Here is a 19,691-nt window from a genome sequence, read left to right on the forward strand (position 1 = left end):
GCGTTCAGAAGACCCCTAAGTAGAACATCAGAGACGTAGGCTATAGGCTCTGTGCAGCAAGAAGATACCATTGGGGTTTGACGGTGTGAAGCGTAGCTAATTCCTAAGTTAACTCATGAGAACTATATAAATTTTAAGTATCTTGCGGTGCCAAAGATTGCTGTCTGGGGAAGGCTGGCTCCTGCCTGCTAAGGTAGCGTGCCACTGTTGACCTGAACGTCACCCGCCAGAAACCGTCTCCTTGTCTGAGTGTCAGTTCTGCCACAAGCCCTTTCGTTGCCGCCGATCCCTGCCTCCTCTCCCAAGCCGGGAGCAGCAGCAGGAGATATGGGTAGGTCACGCAGGCAGCTTTGCTTCCGCTTGGCAGCAGCAGCCAGGGAAGTGGCTGTGGGAGGCAGCAGGGAAGAAGGGCTAGAGGCAGTAAACTGCGTGTAGGCAGGAGGAGGCTGCTGGAGGAAGAACGTGCTAGAGAGGCGAGCCGGGAGAGGGTCAGAGGAGACGGGCTTGCTTCTCTTAGCAGCAGCCAAGAGAGAAGAGCGAGATCCAGTTGGTGGGGCACGGGAAGGGAAACGGCTAAAGGTGTTCGGAGAGTTAAATCATCACAGCTGCCTTTTTCCATCCGTTTTTGTTTTGCCTCTTCTGAATTCCGACACCTACACAATACTCTGTCTTTTAAAAACAATGTTGGAGTTCCCGACATTGAACTCTGCAAACAAGTGTGTTCTCAATTAAGTGAAGAACTTCTCCTGCCCCCCCTCACTTGATACGCGCGCTTGGCTCAGATGTGCTGGCCTCTAGAGGAATCACACGAGCACATTTTTCAGAAGGTTTCCCCCTCCCAAAATCCCATCGAATGGCTGTTTCTTATAAACCAATGGAGATAATTTCATGGCTTTTCCCTTTCATGGCCACCCACCTCCTCTTCCCAGCTAGCTTTGATATAAAAAGACAAATCCTTTCCCATTCACATCAAAAGCGGGAGGGTCGCTCTGTGTCACCTACCCTGGGATTTTGACTCAAGCTATTCGGAAAAAAAAATAATGGAAAGAGCAGCTTGGTTTTAACTCAACCGCAGTGTGTGTCACCGAGAGTTTTCAGGGTCATTGACAGATCAGTTTCATAGACCAAACAGATAAATAGGCACAAGTTATTCTTTATTATTATTGTTCATAATTTGTTCATGCCATAAGTGTGCTGAGTGCACTACAGAGGATACCAGCCCTTCCTCAGGGAACACAGGGTCTAAGTTAGACATATGTTTTGTATATTTTCAATGTGTATTCAAGCACCTCCAGCACTGGATAGGCACTTTTAAAAACAAATTTCAAGTAATAACAATAACATGCTGAGTGATAACAACAGGCATGGGGGTGAGAGGAGGACGAGGGTTACAAAAATAAAGATCATGTGAATTGTTTTCTTTATGTCACACACGAGGCTTGGGATTTCTCTGTTTTTCTTTTTCTTTGAATGCTTTTGTCATTCCTTTCTCTTTGGCAAGAAAAGATGATAGACTTCAGAGGCAGAGGAATTGCTGCTGGAGTAAAGGAGAAATGAGGCAGAGGAAAGGGGCTGTTGCTGCTAGTACCTGAGAAACCTCTGGCCTGTTAGGGAGAAGTATTGCTGCAGGCTAGGGGACTGACTTAAAGCAGGGGAAAGAAGAAAATCTGACGCAACTGAACAAAATTTCTACCCTCTCTGGTGTATGAGGTTGTCCCCAGCACAAGGCTTAACACTGATTTTCTGAGGGTTAAATCTTGAAAGACCTTTCTTAATTCTTATTCCAGCTGTCTCTGACAATAGCGGAAGTTTGTGAAAGCAAGAGAAAAACGGAGTGAAGTTCCCAGGACTCAACACTTAGTGAAATGAGATTTCGGTTTAGTTTAGTGCTCATTCTCATGCCAGCACATTTACCTGGTTCTACATGTACCTGGTGCCTTTCACTTAAACCACTCAGTGGGCTCCTCAGTGCTTGGAGCAATCGCTATGTACGGTGGACGTTTCTCTAACACCTTTAGCCCCAAACAACTGCTTGAGCTTTGTGCTCTTCTGAATAGTTTGTTCGATTTTTATCAGATCTACTCTTGAGCATCCTTTCTGGTGCATCATACCAGAACCATTGTGTAAGCTCTTGGTTGTTACTGTTTGCTTGTGTATTGTTTATTGGAAACTTGCTGAAGGGAAACCGCAGTAAGCTTGCTGTTACATTGGGGACCTCGGGTGATGTCTCAAGTATTACACAGCAAACAGACTTCTAAAACAAATTCAGCAACGGACTTCATTTTGGTGCATTGCAAAGAAGTAGATTTCTGAGAGTGCTCCAGATTTGAAGCAGTGCTTCTGAAAACACAATTTGTAGTGCCTGAAAACTTACCGTTCTAGGGGGAACCCGAGGATTTTTAGACTCTTTCACCCTGTATTGCATATGGCATACGGGGTCAAGAGGCTCTTAAGAACTGCCTACAAATTGGGGGTCTTCTGAGAAGCATGAATCTGTCATAGCCAGCTTCACACCACCCGCCTGCCTGCCAGTGGCAGAGGGGAAGGCCCAACACGAGCACAAATTTGTGCTTGCATTTACATTTGCCCTGGTTGCTGGACCAGCCCTTTGGGTGATACTACTGCCTGTTTGGGTTTAGAAAACCAGAAGTTAGCTGGACTGACGGTAGGAGTCGCTGGCCCTTGTTTTGTCTCAAGAAGTGGGGTGTAAATTTACTACTTTCTTCGACCTTAAATGCAGAGCAATGAATAGTTTGTCTGAACTTAGGAGTATGGCCTCCTTGGTGTTGTCAGTGCATCTTACAGCAGCCCTACAACAAGGCTTTCATTAGCACAAGTGCCTTTTCGCCTGTGTTTCACATCCTGCAAATCCCTTCTACTTCAATATATTTCTACCACTGCATTCCCAGTGCCAAGTTACGTGCCGGCCAGGAGATGTGGTCTGTATGTGCTTTTGTTTCCAGTTAAGCTTTTTGTTTCCTGGTAAGCACTTGAGAAATGCTGTGGCCTGTGGAGATAGAACAGAGTTTTGCATTTTCTCCATTGTGTGAATAAGTTAGTTGTTAATAAAGCCAATTCCTTTATCAGATGCTGTTTGCAAAAATATTTGTTACACATGCTGGAACTAATTTTTCATCAGTTATTTACTTCATGTGGGGATTACAATGGGCTGCGTTTCATCTGATATCTTTTGTAGCTTATTAGATGTGAATTTACTAGCTGTGAACAGTTGAATAATATGAAACTCATAGAAGAAACAAGCTGCACCATCCATAGTATAATGATCTTTCTAAATTAGCTCTGGCCAAAGTTCGTATTTCACAATCCACTAAATAGCTTTCTTATGGATCATAAGATGAACATATACTGAGTGAGGCAACTGAGTTTATAATATCTTCGGTATAAGGTGAATACTTTCTAACAGATCATGACATTATCAAAGTGCTATTTGAAATTAGCTCCATATGCTGTAGCAATGCTGTAAGATTTCACCCAGAATTTCATTTTCAAATGTTTTTCATTCAAGTTCACTGAGGGCAAATTGGAAACACTTGGGTATATCCCACTTATGGATCTGTTAAGACCCACTTAATTTTAACATGTGGATGTGTGGAGAGAGAGGAAGGAGAGGAGAGCTGTAGGATGGGGTGAGCAGGAATAACTCTATCGACTGATGTCTTTCAAAAATCTGAACAGCATGTATTTGCTAGCGATTGCACGAATACTGCTGTGCAACCCACACTCACCAGTCCGTGACTTTTTATGAAAGATGAGATTTTTGTATCAAGACGGTGAGAGTCAGCCTTTCGACTCTGCCTGGTTGTAGCAGAGGGTTAAGCAAAGGAGCTCAGTCTCTGCTCTGCCGTGGTGATGGGAGCCAGTTGGCAGAGGCCACAGAAGAAGAGCCAGTCTAGAAATGCACTGGTTCTGTACTTTTGCTGGCAAGGCTCCCGGCTGGTTTCAAACCTGCATTGCCAAAGCAGAGTTCTGCTCAGGATGGTTTGGGAGTGGGGTGAGGAGTCGCTCACTTTGCTTTATCAGGCTCTGCAAGACAAACATGGTGATTTTTTTGGTTTTTGGTGATTGTTGGGTAATAAGTGCATCAGAAATTCTAATTGGCTTTAAATTATTTCCTCTCTTTAAAAAGAAACTGTATGAGGGAACAGTATGTTGCAATGAGGGATTCATGTTTCTTACTTCACCGACCTGAGGAGCTGGGTAAGGGATCAAACTGCTTCAGCAGTCAGTGGCTGCAAGAGATGAGGATGTTTCTAGGAGCTTTGTTACACTTTACTTTTAGGCTAATAGTATTCCTTATGTGAACATACTGCATCTGTTACTAGGAATGTATCAAAAAACGGGGCTTAGTAGCAGTACGAAATAGTCTTTTTAGCTATTTGTATAAGATATTATAAAATACATTAATTTGGATTGTGATAATTAATCCAAATTAACAGGTCATTTGGAATAATGTCTGAAGGGAAAAAATGCACTTTTCTTAGTGCTAGTTCAGTTCTGCATCTACATTTATCTATAATATTTAATTACAGGCAGAAGCACTAACTGTTATTTGCGTTAAGTGTCTTGGTACCCTGCTGGTCCTCTTAAGTATACTCAGCTTTAGTGGTGCTGATAGTATTTTTGTAGGTTAACCAAGTTCTCAAAAATTGTGGGTTTTATCACACTATTTCTAGCAGGTTTTCTGTGCTAGACAGGATATCTCTCTCCTAAGGGGAAAATGTAGAAGAGAGCTAGCTGTCGTGGGGAAGCACCAGGAAATGGTATGCAACGGCTATGGCAGTTCCAACAACACATCAACTGGCAGAAACAAGAATGTCAGGGGAGCTGATTGCATAGCTTATCCATGTCTAGAAGGATATGGTTTTCATTTTGAAAATGCTATTCATCTAAAATCTCAAATTCTTATACCCACAGCATGAGTGTTTCTGAGTTTTGCATCAGAGCCTGGAGTTCAGAAACACACGTGCGCACCTTTACATCTGGTGCTTTTATGAATCGTTTTGAGGAACTGTTACTAAGCAGCAGCAGCTATATCGGGGCTCCATTTTATAAAGAGGAAGGGCTGCGTTACTCATTTTGTTTCCAAAAAATTCATTTGTTTTGCATTCCCAGAAGGTACTTTTATTCTCCCAGAAAGGTCAAGCAGAAACATTGATGTAAGTCCTGTTTATGGCAATTTTGTTAGATTTCCAGCAATTGCAATGGAACATATTTATAACAAGTATTTTTCTCTCTAGGGTGATACCATTAGTCAAAATATGCTTTCTCATATTTCCACTACATAAACACAAATATCTTTTAAGATTCAAACTTACTGGTCCTCAGGATTCCCACAGCCACATCTCATTAGTGGTTCAGAAGGCTGCGCTAGCCATGGTTTCAATTTGGGATGAAAAGGTTTTGTTAGGAGAAAGAACTTCAACCAAACTAGAAGGTTGAAAAACAGGGTAATATTCCATGTGTGGGCTGTCGTCCTGAACAAAACAGCAACCATGAGAAGTCCGATACTTCAAACGTACAACTTGTGATTCAACGTGCTAAGGATCCAGGCCGGTCTGTGTTTGGTGCCCAGGTCTCAGCTGAGATATTGTGCCATTTCCACAGCAGCTAGCATCTCACAAACTTAGTTATGCTCAATGCGCTGATAATACATCTGTCGTCCCTGATGCAATGTAGCCACTGATTCTGTATACGGTTCTCTACAAGGATTCCGAAATGTGTGGGTATCCTAGCAGAAACTGTAAAGCAGCAAACTGTCCACTGATACAAACGTCAGGAACAGACTTGACAAATAAAACAGCAGACCAGAAGTTGTAAGTAACATAGCCGTGGTGATAAATGAGTTGTATATCCCCACTTTCATTTCATTTCTTCATTCACAAGCCTTCTGTTGAAATAACGTGACAGTGTTAATCTGGAGAGTGTCCAGATAAAGAGGCAAATACCAACCGGGCTGAAATGACATTTTAGATCTCAACATAATAATGAACTGGCTATGAAGTAATTATTGAAAGAAAAGCAACAGGCTCCTAGCCTCATGTGAAGTCTTAGGAGGAGATGTCTACAGTGTGTTTCAGCTGTCGTCTTCCACATACATCTCAGTACGAACAGAGCTTGGTACAGGCACAAAAACTGGTTTTATAAGAATTTTAGAAATAGGATGCCTTGAACGCTACATTTAAATGAAAGTCTCACTGATATATGTGGAACAAAAGTGAATAAAACTTGGAAGTACAAAAATTAGTTTTCTTCCTCCTGCTACAGCTGAAATGCAGCTGTTTGAAATGCAGACCCCCCCTTCTTGGGGGCTATCAGCAAATTGATTAACTATTTTTTGGCAGCAATATCGCTAGCTGATCTACATGTCCTAGGACTTGAGTTGAAACAGAATTTCAGGACGAAGTTCCAAGGAATAGCATTAAGGGCGTTGTTATGTATCACTATGTTAAAAACACTAAATACAATTTAGCAGGAAAAAAACTGGCAAAATACTACCTACTTCAGTCTGCCAATATTTATGAGTACTCTTGGGGCTCATCGGCATTACAAGAGAAGAGTGAATCTAGTAGTTATATTATGTTCCGAAAATTTTGGGCCAAAACTTGTTTTTCACACAGCATTTCGAGAAAAGTATTTTGTTTTTCCCACAGATCATAATGGACAATTGACAATAAATTGCATTTTTCTCAGGGTCATCAGCTATAATTCACAACACCCATTACATCCTTAGCAGTCACAATCTAGACTAGCTGAAGCCTGTATAAGGCAGGAGAAAACGGACATGGACTGTCAAAGGCGGGTTTAACCAGCAGCAGTCACTACACTATTTTTTTTTTTTTTTTGTACATTGAAGACTAAAAGCAACAATTGCAGGTATTTTAAAGTGTCCTAGTTTTATATGAAATGGATTTATTGGAGATTCGTAACAATGTGAACAGAACATTCATCACTGATCGACTCAGTTGTATCCCAGTGAGTAGAATTTGCTGTTACTCAGGGCTGAAGCTAAAATAGATTACATGCCAGATTAGAAGAGAAATAGTCTCTGCTAGGAATAGAGAACAATTTGAATTACACAATACCCACCAAAATCTTCTTTACTATCTGATTAATGGAATATCAACAGGAAAAAAAAATTGGAGAAACAGAGGTGAAGAACTAAATCATTATTTTGGAAATCAATTTCAGTGCAACCAGACTTTAACCAACATTTTGGCAGTTGAAAGTAAGTTTAGGAATAAAGCTGAGTGGATAACATGGTCTTTTCTTCTGATTGCTTTGATTACATCTCATCAGTTATAGACTTCTCTATACCCCCAGTGTCTCTACCCCAAAGTCTTTATCCGATAATGAAAGCGAAGGAAACGTACACTGGAATCGAAGGCAAAATAATCCTGAAGAAAATGGACATTATCTCTAAAACATAGTAAAATTAACAATTTTATCCATTAGAGTGCTATGTAGAGAGCAGTGCAGTGAACTGAAGGAGTCTGTTAAGGCCAGCTAAGAAGACATCTCTCTAGATGATTACCACTAGAAAATGATTCCCTGCATGTATCACAATTATGCTGGAGTCTGTCTGTCACTGCTGAGCTGGTTGAATATTGTGAAAAGAAAAACAGTAGGGAAGAGCTCATGATTGACTTTTGAAAAGAGATTAAAGGATTAAATAATTATAACTTGGATAAATGACAATTAAGGATGAGAAATCCTTCTAAAAGTAATTGAAGTTGAGCTCTGGAGAGGGAGTAGAACTGTTCAGTATTTTCTATGGGGCCACAGGTAGGAAACTGAGAAAAAGAACCTGAGGCTAAAAACTGAAATTTGGTCCCGTCGTTCTAGTTGAGGTGGTACAAGCTTCATCACGGAGTCCTTTGTATTTCAATGTTATATATTTTTTGTGCTGTAGAGGAGGATCTGTTACTGTCAGACGTATAAACTGAATCTAAGATCCTTAATAGATGTTTAGTGTCTTCTGTGTGTGCAGTGCTTTCTGTGTATATGCAGCTCAGGCTAACAGAGGAAAAAGATCATGGAAGTAAACATTCATCTGGTATAACATGCTGCTTTTTAGGGATATATCTGATAGATATATTAGTAGATTCTTGTGGGGTTTTCCATATGTTTTCTGAGTCAAGAGTTAACATACTACTTATATATGAAAGCACCAAAAAATTGCTCATAGGACCAACTAAAATTTTGTGTATCTTGGATTTGTAGCTTTAGAAAGGCAAATATTTTAATAGACCTTTTTTCCAAAAAATAAACAATTCCAGTATCCTAGCAACAGTTACATAGCTGATTACAAATATCAGACTTCCCAGGGTCTTATGGAATTCACTCTGGCAATCCAAGTTAATTAATTCTGTCTTCAAACTAATTACCAGACTGACACAGGTTCTGAAGTTTGGAAGAAACATCAGATGTAAATGAGACTGGAGCATCCTCCAGGAGATGGGTATGCATCAGTGGAGAAAAGAGTAAGAAAATACATCAAGTCAGTAATTATGGCACTGATTTAAAAAAATACCTAAAAATGAAGCTCAGTTTTCTTACAGAGCCTCTCTTGGCAGTTTGTGGAGGAGGTAGCAGTATGTTTGAGAGACTTCTACAGCACTGGTATTTATCGTGTATTTGAATGCAGTGGAAGATTTGAGGCAGCTAAAGAAGTATGTACACTACTGCTCAAGAGGACTGTCTTAGGAAGTGCAAAACCTGATAAATCTTTCCAGCTCAGAAGGTTCAGTTTGTCTTTTACTTTCAGAGGTCGAATACCAGTGCGCTGCTGGGGTCACACCAGATCTGTTCTGTGGGATATGTAGGGATTTTATCAGTATGAAACCATTTAAAAGAAAAAAAGGAAAAAAAAAAAACCTCCAGTAAGACAGACAAAATTAACGTAAATAGAAAAAGACAGTTGCTTTTTCCATAGGAGTAGTTCTGTAGGCAAGAGAACATTGACTTGAATGTTGAAAATGCCTCCCTCTCAGTTCCTTAAAGTCCGCTCCTTGCAGTGATTAGTCCAAATCAGCGTGTATTCTGTGCCAGGGATCGTTAATGGGTGCTCCTCAGAAAGACCATCGTGTTGGATCTCTGGGATCTTGATCCTGTGCAAGTGACAGGCTCTTTTTCAAGCACTGGCTGGTAAATACAGTCCTCTTGATGATCTGCCACTGGACTGAGCTTTCATCAAGAGAGTACAGGTACTCCTGACTGAAATAAATTTATGTTCCGTTATTTTGCAAAGGAAAATACTGCAAGAACGAGAAACAGTGTTTTCAAGTCTATACCTTCAGTAGGAACTAAAAGCACAGTCATGCTGTTCTCCCTATTTCCTTGAGATTTGTCCTCTTTAAGTGCCTCGGGGATGAAACCAGTAATTTGAAATTTGCATCCATATTATCTGGTGCCTTCCCCATCCATATGCACCGTCTCCAAGAGCCCAGGGCAAAGATGCCATTATGCTCAGTCACTAACAAACCAGGTGCAGTGAAGAGATCTAACAGAATGTTAATAAAAGGTCTGATGAAGAACAAAAAATAAACAAACCTGCTATTGTGCCTGTAAGAATTGCTGCTACCAGGAAATTAAAAAATTACACATGGCATATGCTGCCTGCCTACACTCAGCACTGCTGTTCAGCTCTGAAATCACGTCCACCAGATACAAAGAAAATCAAGTAAATTGATTTGCAAAAAATCCGTTTACAAAATCTCGTGCGATTACAAAAACTTCATTCTCTTCTGTGCATCTCTGAGACTACATACTTATTTTTATGGTTTAAAACAAACCTCTAAAGAATCACATAATTGTGTACATCTCATTCTTGAAAGATGGCATAGACTTAAATTAAAAAAACTGAGTTTTGCTGAAGCTTCACCATGGTCAGAGGACTCAAAGCTCCTCAATATATTATTTTAAAAGATAGGGAAATAATGAATTGGCTAGAAGTGTGTTTATCTGGTTTCAAAGTTCAGTAGTGTGAGGGGAAAAAAGATACTGGAGAGTGACTGAAAAAGACATAAATTTAAAAAAAAAGTAATCACAGAATACAGCTATTTTAGAACGCAGAAACTGTGTATCCTGCTACAGTACTCACATAAGCATAAGAACTGGATCCGCCTAAGACCCAGGGATCAAAAAGACGATACTTCTATCAGAGATCTCTTCTATCAGACATTGTTCCCGCTTCTGTCTGCATGTCAGAGGACAGAATTGGGCTCGGATGCGTAGGGCTGCTAGCCAGGATCACGTGGGCCAATCCATTAGAAGAGGCCATGGGATGCTCTTTTGAAACCTTCTGAGCATATTCACTGTTCGCAGCAGGGCTCTGGGTTGGTGAAGCCTTTTGGCTTGGGAAATGCTTCTGTTTTGACTTAGAGAACTGCACTGACACTTAGCTGATCTAAACCACTGAAAAGCAGCATTTTCTTTATTTGTATTCCCCTCATGAAATTTTCCGTGCTGCAACTATTATGTGCATGCACATTTCAAAGACAGAGGTTTGTGTAGCACCAAAGAAGCAGCAGCACACGCTGCACGTGGGATTGCTTTAACCACTGTAGTGACAGGTTCTCACCCAGGGTTTGGCCCCAGCATCTCATCCCCTCTTTTGAGGCTGCCACATGGGACAAGGACTCCATTTGCTGAAAAGATACAGAGATTTAAGACATCACAGAAGCGTCTCCCTGGACGTAGCGTGTTTCTCTCCCGATCTATTCTTCTCTAAGGGCGCTATATGAGGAAGGCCGCCCTCTGCTTTGCAGAGGCAAGAGAAAAAGGCCCAACCGTTAGGTTAGTAGACTTAGTTACTGCCAAGTAATGTAGTTAGTCCAGTGTCAAATAGCAGACGTCTGTGACAAAAGTTCAGGATTCACTTGATAATTGCAGTAGGGGAAGAGGGATGGGGAAGACAGGTTTGCTGTAGGTATATAGGATGAAATTTGTTTTAATGTTTTGCCTTTAAAAGATACGGAAAGATATGTATCAACTGTCTAATTAAAAGGATGTTATTTAGGGTCCAAAATTAAGAACTCAGAAAATAGAAAATGTCACATTTATGGTATTATTTCATGTGACTTTTTACCTAAGTCTGTACTGTAAGTGCATTTGATCAGATTTCCAATCTCTCTGGAGTATGTGAAGACAATAGTTGTGGGGAAACATTTCGAGCCGTATTTGGGCAAGGCTATGAATGTGACAAAACAAGATTATGATTTTTCATCCCCCGTGATTTATCTTTCTGTAGTTACCAGCACTGAGACTCGTATAGGTCAGTCTCCTGTCCCTATGGAGAATGAGCAGGGCTTGAGCTGGCCGGACTTGAAGGCAGATCAGTATTGTGCGGACTCCAGCACCCTCTAACGGTGCAAGCACTTGCTCACCAGATGCTCCTGTATCCTCACAAATGACTGCGCTTGTAATAACGAGACGAATTTTGCTGCAAAAGGCCCCTTTTTCACTTGGTGGCAATTAAAAGTTTTGTAATATTTTAAACAGCTTCACGTGCAATCGGTGCTGACAGACCTTGCTACGTACTCCCTATACCCTGCCCGTATTTCCACATGAAGTTATGATAAAATTTTAAAGTGGGGGATGGGATGACTGAGAAATCTGAGCGAGCAAGAAGCAGGTGATGACTAAGAGCAACGACACCATGCCCGCAGCTTACAGTCAAAGGCAAGGCAGGTACTACCATATAGGACAAAGAAAGCCGGGAAACCTATGGGGGGAAAAGTCAATCCACTTTGGTTTCAGTATTAGTGGTAACATAATTGTCTAAATCCAACTTTTGTCCCAGAGCTGTAGAGAGAGATCTGAAAACTGGTATGTACAAACACAACTCTACTCGCTTCATTAGAGCTCTGCTGATTTACATCGAGTGGGTATGTTCTAGCGGTTTCCTTAATTTACTTTATCCATGGCAAGATACTATCATGAGGTTGTATACAGATTACGTGGATAAATGTATGATAGGACCATTGTATGTGTGCACAAACTCATGTCAAGTGCAGGAGTCCCAGTACAGAGCTGCAAAGTCCTGCTGAAAGTAACAAAAAAATAGGTTTTCCTGGGGTTTCTGGGAAGGCGTTAATGTGTAAATGTGGCAGCTTATCGCACGTAGTGGAGAGTTCTTACTGAACATAACAAAAATACAGCTTGCTCACAGGTTAGTACCAGTCAATCCTCATTACACTTTCACCATCTCCCAGTACTTAGCTGGAAAAATGGGGAAGAGAAGGGAAAGCTTTTATAAAATATGACTCTCTCTGAGAAGTCACCAGTAAAAATAATAGTGAATTGTGAAGTCTGAAGATGATCAGTTGCACCTACTTTTTAAAAGTATTCTCTAATCCTGATTCTTTGGTCCATTAGTCCTTTGAACTTCCTGGTACGACAGCAATCAAACAAAATCGCTGAATCCTGGCCTGTTTGAAACTAACCGTGAAGGCTACCGAAAAACTCCAGCTACAGCAAACGCTGCCGCTGCCGTTGAAAACTGTGTAAGCTGCAGTTCACGCTGCAGTAACTACACACAACAATCTGGATGACAGCCAAGATACTCATCAGTAGTTACAGAGCTCTGCATGGCCAGTCGCTGGACCAGCTCTCTTTTTTCCCTCTGCAATCAGCTGTTTAATTTCCCTTTTTCTGAAAAAGCTTGGTCTAACTCCTCTGCATGAGCTGGGGTGCAGCATTTTTGATACAAAGCCCAAATCTGCTACGATTAGGTTTAGCTTACAACTTAGAATCTTGTTGTAAGATTCATCTACTTACCTACAAGTACGGTATGTGGTAGTCCAAGATACGATCAAGGCAGGGAGGGGTGCTGTGTTTTCCTACAATAAATGACAAAACGGGCCAGCCTTTAGGCCCACAAGCCTTTTTCCGATCAGCAGGGAGGTCAGAAGCCAGGGCTCTCAGCTGCCAGTCGGGGTTGGTTTGGGTTCCCTTTTTAGGTCATGGATTACCACATCTTCTTGGATATCACTGTCACTGATAAGCAAAACCATGTGTAACCTACCCAGATATAAATATGTCTGACAACTGAAAAAAAGGTTACACCTTTATTTTACACGCACTAGGTTAAAAGTAGTTTGAAAAGTCAGATCTTCACAAGGTTTGGCTCGTTACTGTTTACGACTGCTTTGTAGCTATCTTTCCACATACCTTCAGGGCTTGCATATATTACAAGCTTAAGCAAGATTTTGAAATGAACAGTGGGGAAAGTAACATGCGCAACTTTGATTTTCTGGATTAGAATATCATTTCGAAATGCATACTGTGGTCTGTGCACAGTTTCACGTTCAACACTGGAAATATAAACTATGTTTTCCAGTTGTGTTTTTTTACAGGACACTACAATTAAGCATTTTCTACCATGTGTAATTTTTAAGAGCTTTTTCTCATATGAAAGACAGCATTTCAGTGAAATCGGTACACGTGGTCCTTTGGGGTTTTCTGCAATAGGTAAATTATTGTAAAAAACTGGCATTTGTTTCCTGAGTTTATATTGTTTCCTGATGTATTTTAGCTATTCTTTGAACCAATGACAAAGCCGGTGCCATCTTAGCTGGTGTCAGTCTTACTCTAGTCTTCAGACTACAGCTCTTTGTAATGATATGTTTCCTGATGCCCAGAGCCTCTATGGCACTGGTGAGTCACCACCACCTTCCTTTCTCTGAGCACCCAAAAAGTTATGTTTTTCGAGAAAAAGTCAATGATGATGAGCCTGATTTAAATTACCCTAAAGCTGCTACTACTTGATTTTCTCATCTGCCTTCCTTAGTGCTGCAGTCTTTGACGGTAGTTTTGAACAGTCTAGTTACACACGTGGATGAAATCACAGCTTTCTGAACTCTGCAGAAGTTTGCTGCTTTGTTTAGCGAGTTGTGTGTGATGTGTATTAGCAGGGAACTGCTTGTGGTCAGAATGAAACTTAAAGATATAGATATGACTTAGGATAATCCCACGTCTTCCTAAACCACTCTCTTAAGTCAAGCTACTTGCAACTGTTGTAGTTGCTGTGGAGCCCAGTGAGGCTGCACATCCAGAGAGGACTTTCTTTACTTTGTAAAATTGGCTGAAGCTCAACTTTAGATTCAACATTTAGGTTGAATAACATGTGTAGTGTTGATTTCTGAAAAGGGCACAAGGTACCTTATACCAGTTATATCTAACTCCAGCTGGCAATTTCAAATGGGGAGCTACCATTTGAACCACAAGTGCAAAAAATACATTGTAAGGATCACAAGGTTTCAAGGTCTCATGATTATTTTTGTTTTAAAGAGCTGTATTTGGGAATCTCTTACCTCAGATGAGCTCATGTTTATATGACTAAGTCTCCCCTGGAAGCCCATGAAACAAAAGAATTTTGAAGATAATCCATGTGGATCTTAGAACACAGAAAAACTGGCTGTTGAACAAAAAAAATAGTCTTAACTTTATTTACAGAGGCATTATCTGAAAATGTCTGCTCACTGTTACAGTGTTCCATTGCTGTCCGTCGGAGAGGTTGCCTTCCTGCTTTATATACACACACACAGGAAAAATGTATCATGGATGTGCTGTGCCTCCCATCTACAAGATTAGCAGGTTTTGAGATTTTAGGAGAGGAGATTCTGTGAGTTGCTTCAGGTAGTGATTTAGCTCACAGGAATGATTTTTAAATCTTACTGTTCATAAAACATATTGCTAGCAAAAATGTTGGCTTCTCAGCTCTACGCAGTGTGGGGAAGGAGGAGAGAGCAAGCAGGCATTCTCATCTTCCTCTTCCAAATCCTCAAAACATCGAGTGTACGTGTCCTGAATCCCCTCCCTGAATGCCCCAGAAGAGGGCATTTCTCTTTCCATTGACTATGTATATACATAAAACACAGACCCTGGATTTCACAATCTAAGTCAGATGTCTGAGATTTCGTGTTTAGGGTTACATGCAGCTCAGGCCAACGTATGTTATGGTATCTGCAAAGCACTTTTTCTACAGCAGGGACTATCCAAAAGCTTGGTTAACCTGGATCACACGCATAAAATTAAAACAAGTGCCAAAAAGTTCAGGTTTTGTATTAAAGAAGGAGTTTAGTAGCCTGAAGAAGAGAGAATAGTCACCGTATAGACTGTGAGCAAGGTAGAGAAGAGGTTAAGACAGCTGTTGCCTCATTACTGAACAAATTTTTTGAGAAAATCAGATGTTGTAGATCATCTCCATCTTAAAATATTGAAAGAACTAATTACAGAATTAGAACTGTGGTCTAAGGATTTGTAGGTGATGTCGAAATTCAGGGATTTGGCAGGAGAATGGGAGAAGTGGTACCTGTACTCAAAAAGAGAGAAAAGTTGCTAGAGGCAGTACAGCCTGCAAGTTTGATACCAACAACAAAGAAAGTTTTAGAACAAATTCTGAGAGAAAAAAACGGTGAACAAAGAGGTGACTGGAAAGTGTGGTAAATTACACCAGGGTTTTATCAGAAGTACATGCTGTTAGATAAATTGCTCTCTTGATGAGAAAACTAATTTCCTTAACAGAGGCAATATAGGGGATTTAATTAACTGAAGCCTTAACTCGAAACACACTACTGAATGTGGAAATGAGGGGGATTCCTACAGGAATTCAAAGGGGGTTATGGAGCAGACTGGGGGAGTGGGGTGGTCTTTTTTTTTTTTCCTTCTTCTTTTACATGAAATGCCATGTCATCAGGTTGTTGGAGGGGATACTCGTTTTGTTCCACAGATTGTCTCGAATCTGATCGTCCCACGTATATTCACTAGTAACCTAGGTTTGTGCCTAGGAAACTTGAGAGCAACGCAAAGCTGGCGTTGTCAGTGCAGGGGACAGGATCGTCCTACAAGAAAAACACGATAAACTTAATAGAACAAAGTACAAGATTGTATGATTACCGATAAAAAGAGCTTTCAATATAAAGATTCATCAGTCAGACAGAACGCAGAGGAAAGACCTCCGAGTGCATCAGACACGGAAACAGCCCCAGGGATGCTACCGTGGAAGAAAAGGCTAACGTGGGCTCTCCGTGGGGTGTTTCTAGCGGAGACAAGGACAGCCGAGTACCGCTCTGCCAGGGACGGGTATCGACGGCTGAACACCGCAGGTGAACCGAAATTAGGGCAAGTAACGAGGTATCGCGGCTTGTGCCTACGTAACTGGGAATTCCAGGAGCGTCTTAAACCTGTTTCACGTGGACAGATCTGTCTCAGAAAAGCAGCTTGTCCCGCCTCGTCCAACGGCGGCGGCGAAGGGACAAGGCGACTTTGCCATCCCTTCCTGGGAGCAGTTTCGGCAGGACCGCATCCTGCGGCTACACGTGGGTCGTGAATAGATTCAGAAGCGCCTACCCACGCAGGAAAACCCCAGCTCTGCAGCCGCTTTCCACGGCCGGCGACCTGCCGTGGGGAGGCGGGAGCTTGGCCAGCGTGGGGCAGGGCCGCTGGCCGCCACCCGCGACACCTCAGCGGCCCGACACGCTGCCCGCGCCCGCCCCGCCAGGGGGCGCCGCAGCGCCGCGCCCAGTCCCGCCAGGCCGCTCAGCCGAGCTCCGAGCGCCTCCCCCTCCCTTCGCCGCCGCTCAGCCCCGAGCAGCCGATGCCCGATGCGGCCGGGCTGAGGTGAAAGATGGCTCTGTCGCGGGGGCTGCGGTGCTGTCAGCGGGCGTTCGCCTGGCTGCCCGTCCTCATCATCGCCCTCGTCGTCCTCTGGTCCTACTACGCCTACGTCTGCGAGCTGTGCCTGGGTGAGCGTCTCGGCCGGGCTGGGGGCGGCGGCCCGGGGGCAGCGGGGCGGGAGGGTGCGTGAGGCGGCGCCGGGCCGGTGTCGGGGGGGAGCGGGGCCCTGTCCTGCCCCCGGGCCGCGCCTCAGCAGCGGCACGGCCCCGGGCTCTGCGGGCCGGGGCTCCCCGTAGGAGCCCGCGTTTCCTGGGGGCAGCGGTGCCCTGCCGGTGCTGGTCTGTAAGGGTCCCGAAGGTCGGAGTCCCGTTTGGCCGGGTGATTCAGGCGGCCCCATGCGGGCACAGAACCCCGGGCGTATCTCCGGGAGGAACTCCTCTTTTCCTTCTCCTCTCTGCGTGTGCTAGAGGAAGAGGTGTTCCTGCCAGCTATTGCGGTCGCACCCGGCTGGCGCTAGGCGGGCTCGCTCAGGTGCTGCTGATACCTGAACCCGTCGGGGCTGCAACCCGAGCAAGGCTTGGAGGTGGCAAATGTTTCCAGGTGCCCTGGGTCAGGGCTGTGGCTGCAGCAGGCACACCCAGCAGTCACCAGGTGGACATGAAGAGACACCTCATTACTAGTCAAGTCCATTATGGGATTAATTAGTGGGGGTTTTATGGTGCGCTGTCCTCTTTTTCTGTAAGGTTTGTATCCGAGCTGGGCTGGCTAGGTGTTGCGGGCTCTTTTACTTAGTCATGAGTCCGTGTATTGTATGTCCTCATGTCAGCCGGGGGAAGTGACGTTTGTGAAGACTGGGAGATTTATACCTACAGCGAAAGTCCATATTGTTGCCATATGGTAATATTCAGATGTGATTTCTGGTTTAAGCAGTAACAAAAATCAGTATATGCCCTGTGTTGCAGTCATTTTTTTATACGCTGAAAAGGAAGAAAATAGGTTCCATTAAATCACACTCATGAGTCAACTTGTTACAGTAGCATGGAAAACACTAAATTTTAGAAAGGAAATTTTTTATACCGGCTAATAATTGTATAGTTTAATGTAGCAATTTAACTACATAGTAAGTTGCAAACTTTCTTGGGTTTATTACGTTCTGGTTTAGTGTGTGTGCAAAAACCCGTTACTAGAAGAAAGGATTGCTAGGTCTGGTGGAGGTGGAGAGAAAAGCTGGTAGCTTGGACTTTTGAAATTGTGAGGAGGCGCATGTGGCTCTTTCTCTTCAGGACAGGGTAAGCCGGATAAAGGAAGTCAGAGTTCTCAGAGCGGTAGTTTGAGACGTTTCTGTGAAAAGAGCTGACTTCTGGTACTGCACAGCAAATTTAAATCAGATTTTTGTTAGGGTTCCCAATGCAGTAAGACTTATTGTTTTTTCTCGATGGGGACTAAAATGAAATGCAGCTTCTTTGATCTGTTCTAACTGGCAGCTAGGCAGAACGCCCAAATACTTCATGACATTTTATTCCGTCTCTGAGACTGTGGGCTGTTTCTTTCAAGAATTCACATGGAACGATATCTCCAAGGTGCATGTAACTGTCGATTAGACCACGTGACAAAAAATTTAGAGTATTTTCCTGAAATGCTGTCAGTCTTTTGAAATATGCTTTGTTTGCAGTGCTGTGCAAATTCAGTAATATTTAACACTGGTTAATTCCAAGTCTTAGTGCTGCTATTAGAAAAGACTCTGCTGATTTAAGTGGGGTTTGGATTGGGCCTGTGTTATTCTGCAAATGCTGGTTAAGCTGGCAGGAGCTCATCTCACTGCCTAGAATCACAGCTTAAAATCACTCCTTTGCCCACACCCGTCTATTTTTTTGCCCCATCTTTCTCTCTCATGCATTCTATTTGTGTGTGGAGGAGGTTTTCTATACAGAAGTTGAAATGACTAAATTAATTATTTTAGGATTTGAACATTAACTGTTGGCACATGCAGTTACTTGAAAACCAGCTCTCAGGACATTCTCTCTCTTCCAGATTTCTAACATAGCAAGGCTTTATGTGTTGGCTTCATTTTTTTCAGGTTTCCATTGTGTATTGCTGTTTCAGCTGTTGCAAGCATGTAAATAGTAGACGCTCTGTTTGGATTCTTGATTTTCATCTTTAGTTGTGCAGACTGCTGAGGAGTCAAAGTCGTGTGGGGGTGATGCCCTAGAGGTATCTCACGATACTGGGTTTTAAACTTTCAGTGACTGGTATGGCCAACCAGTCGTACTCCAGAGGAGGCCTTGATTTCATGTCTGGTTGGTGGTTGCTGCCACAGTGAGAACAATGACCCAGTGTCCTGCGCTAAAACCTTTTATATAATCTTTATTTAGGAGTTTGCTCTTTTCTCAAGTAAATCCTTAGAAGGCCACGCTGCAAGGGGGAACTTCAGGAGGGAACAAGCAGTATTTGTGAAAAGCTGATGTACTCTTTATAGTTCGATTTGCAGCAAACCGAAGGTTTCCTAACAGTCTTGTTCATCTGAAATTGAGTGCGCAGAGACACCGCGAATATTTGGTCTCTTTTTTTCGTCTACGTTGTTGTGTATCATAGAGCATGCAGATCAAAATTGTTTGTTAGCATGGTTTTAAGAAAAGCTACTTTCATTAGTAAGAGCAGGACGCCTTGGTTCCTACTCTGACTTACATTTTCCAAGTTTGTTATTCAAGTAAGATGATGGAGTGAGTCTTGAAGACTAGAGTCTCTTTCCAGGCACTGGCTGTAGGCTAGAAGTAAAAGGCTCCAATCCCTCAATCACTTCTTTTTCTGTACAATCCAACAGAGTTACTGAAGGGGACACCGCTGGTATGTGCAATCTCTCAAATCTCTGAGTCTTCCAACAATATGATCTTATTTTTGTAAGATTACTGTGCCTCTGGGAGATGATCTGTGGCCACTGGTTTCCTTTCATTCCTCTGTTCCTCCAAGGAGCAACACATTTCAGTTGCAACCATTAGATTCAAGGCTATGGACTCGATATAAGGGGCTCCTATCCCATGAATGATCTTTGTCTT

At 42.6% G+C, this 19,691-nt stretch overlaps 2 protein-coding genes across 3 annotated transcripts in view; one reads left to right on the plus strand and one right to left on the minus strand.

The window, feature by feature from the left end:
- The window catches only part of ZDHHC15 (zinc finger DHHC-type palmitoyltransferase 15), a 154,392-nt gene that overhangs the window by 113,593 nt on the left and 21,108 nt on the right, over positions 1 to 19,691 (plus strand). Inside the window, exon 1 of one of the 2 annotated variants that reach the window (XM_050901506.1) lies at positions 16,649 to 16,766. The exons of the other annotated variant lie outside the window; for it this stretch is intronic. Within the exon in view, the coding sequence (XP_050757463.1) occupies positions 16,649 to 16,766 (118 nt within the window). Of the gene's footprint in view, positions 1 to 16,648; positions 16,767 to 19,691 lie in introns of those variants that run through there. 2 annotated transcript variants of the gene reach the window in all.
- Positions 1 to 19,691, minus strand: part of SLC16A2 (solute carrier family 16 member 2) — a 437,579-nt gene that overhangs the window by 18,675 nt on the left and 399,213 nt on the right. The window lies entirely within an intron of this gene.

The sequence above is a fragment of the Gymnogyps californianus genome, chromosome 9, assembly GCF_018139145.2.
Source record: "Gymnogyps californianus isolate 813 chromosome 9, ASM1813914v2, whole genome shotgun sequence".
In the NCBI taxonomy this organism is placed as follows: Eukaryota; Metazoa; Chordata; class Aves; order Accipitriformes; family Cathartidae; genus Gymnogyps; species Gymnogyps californianus.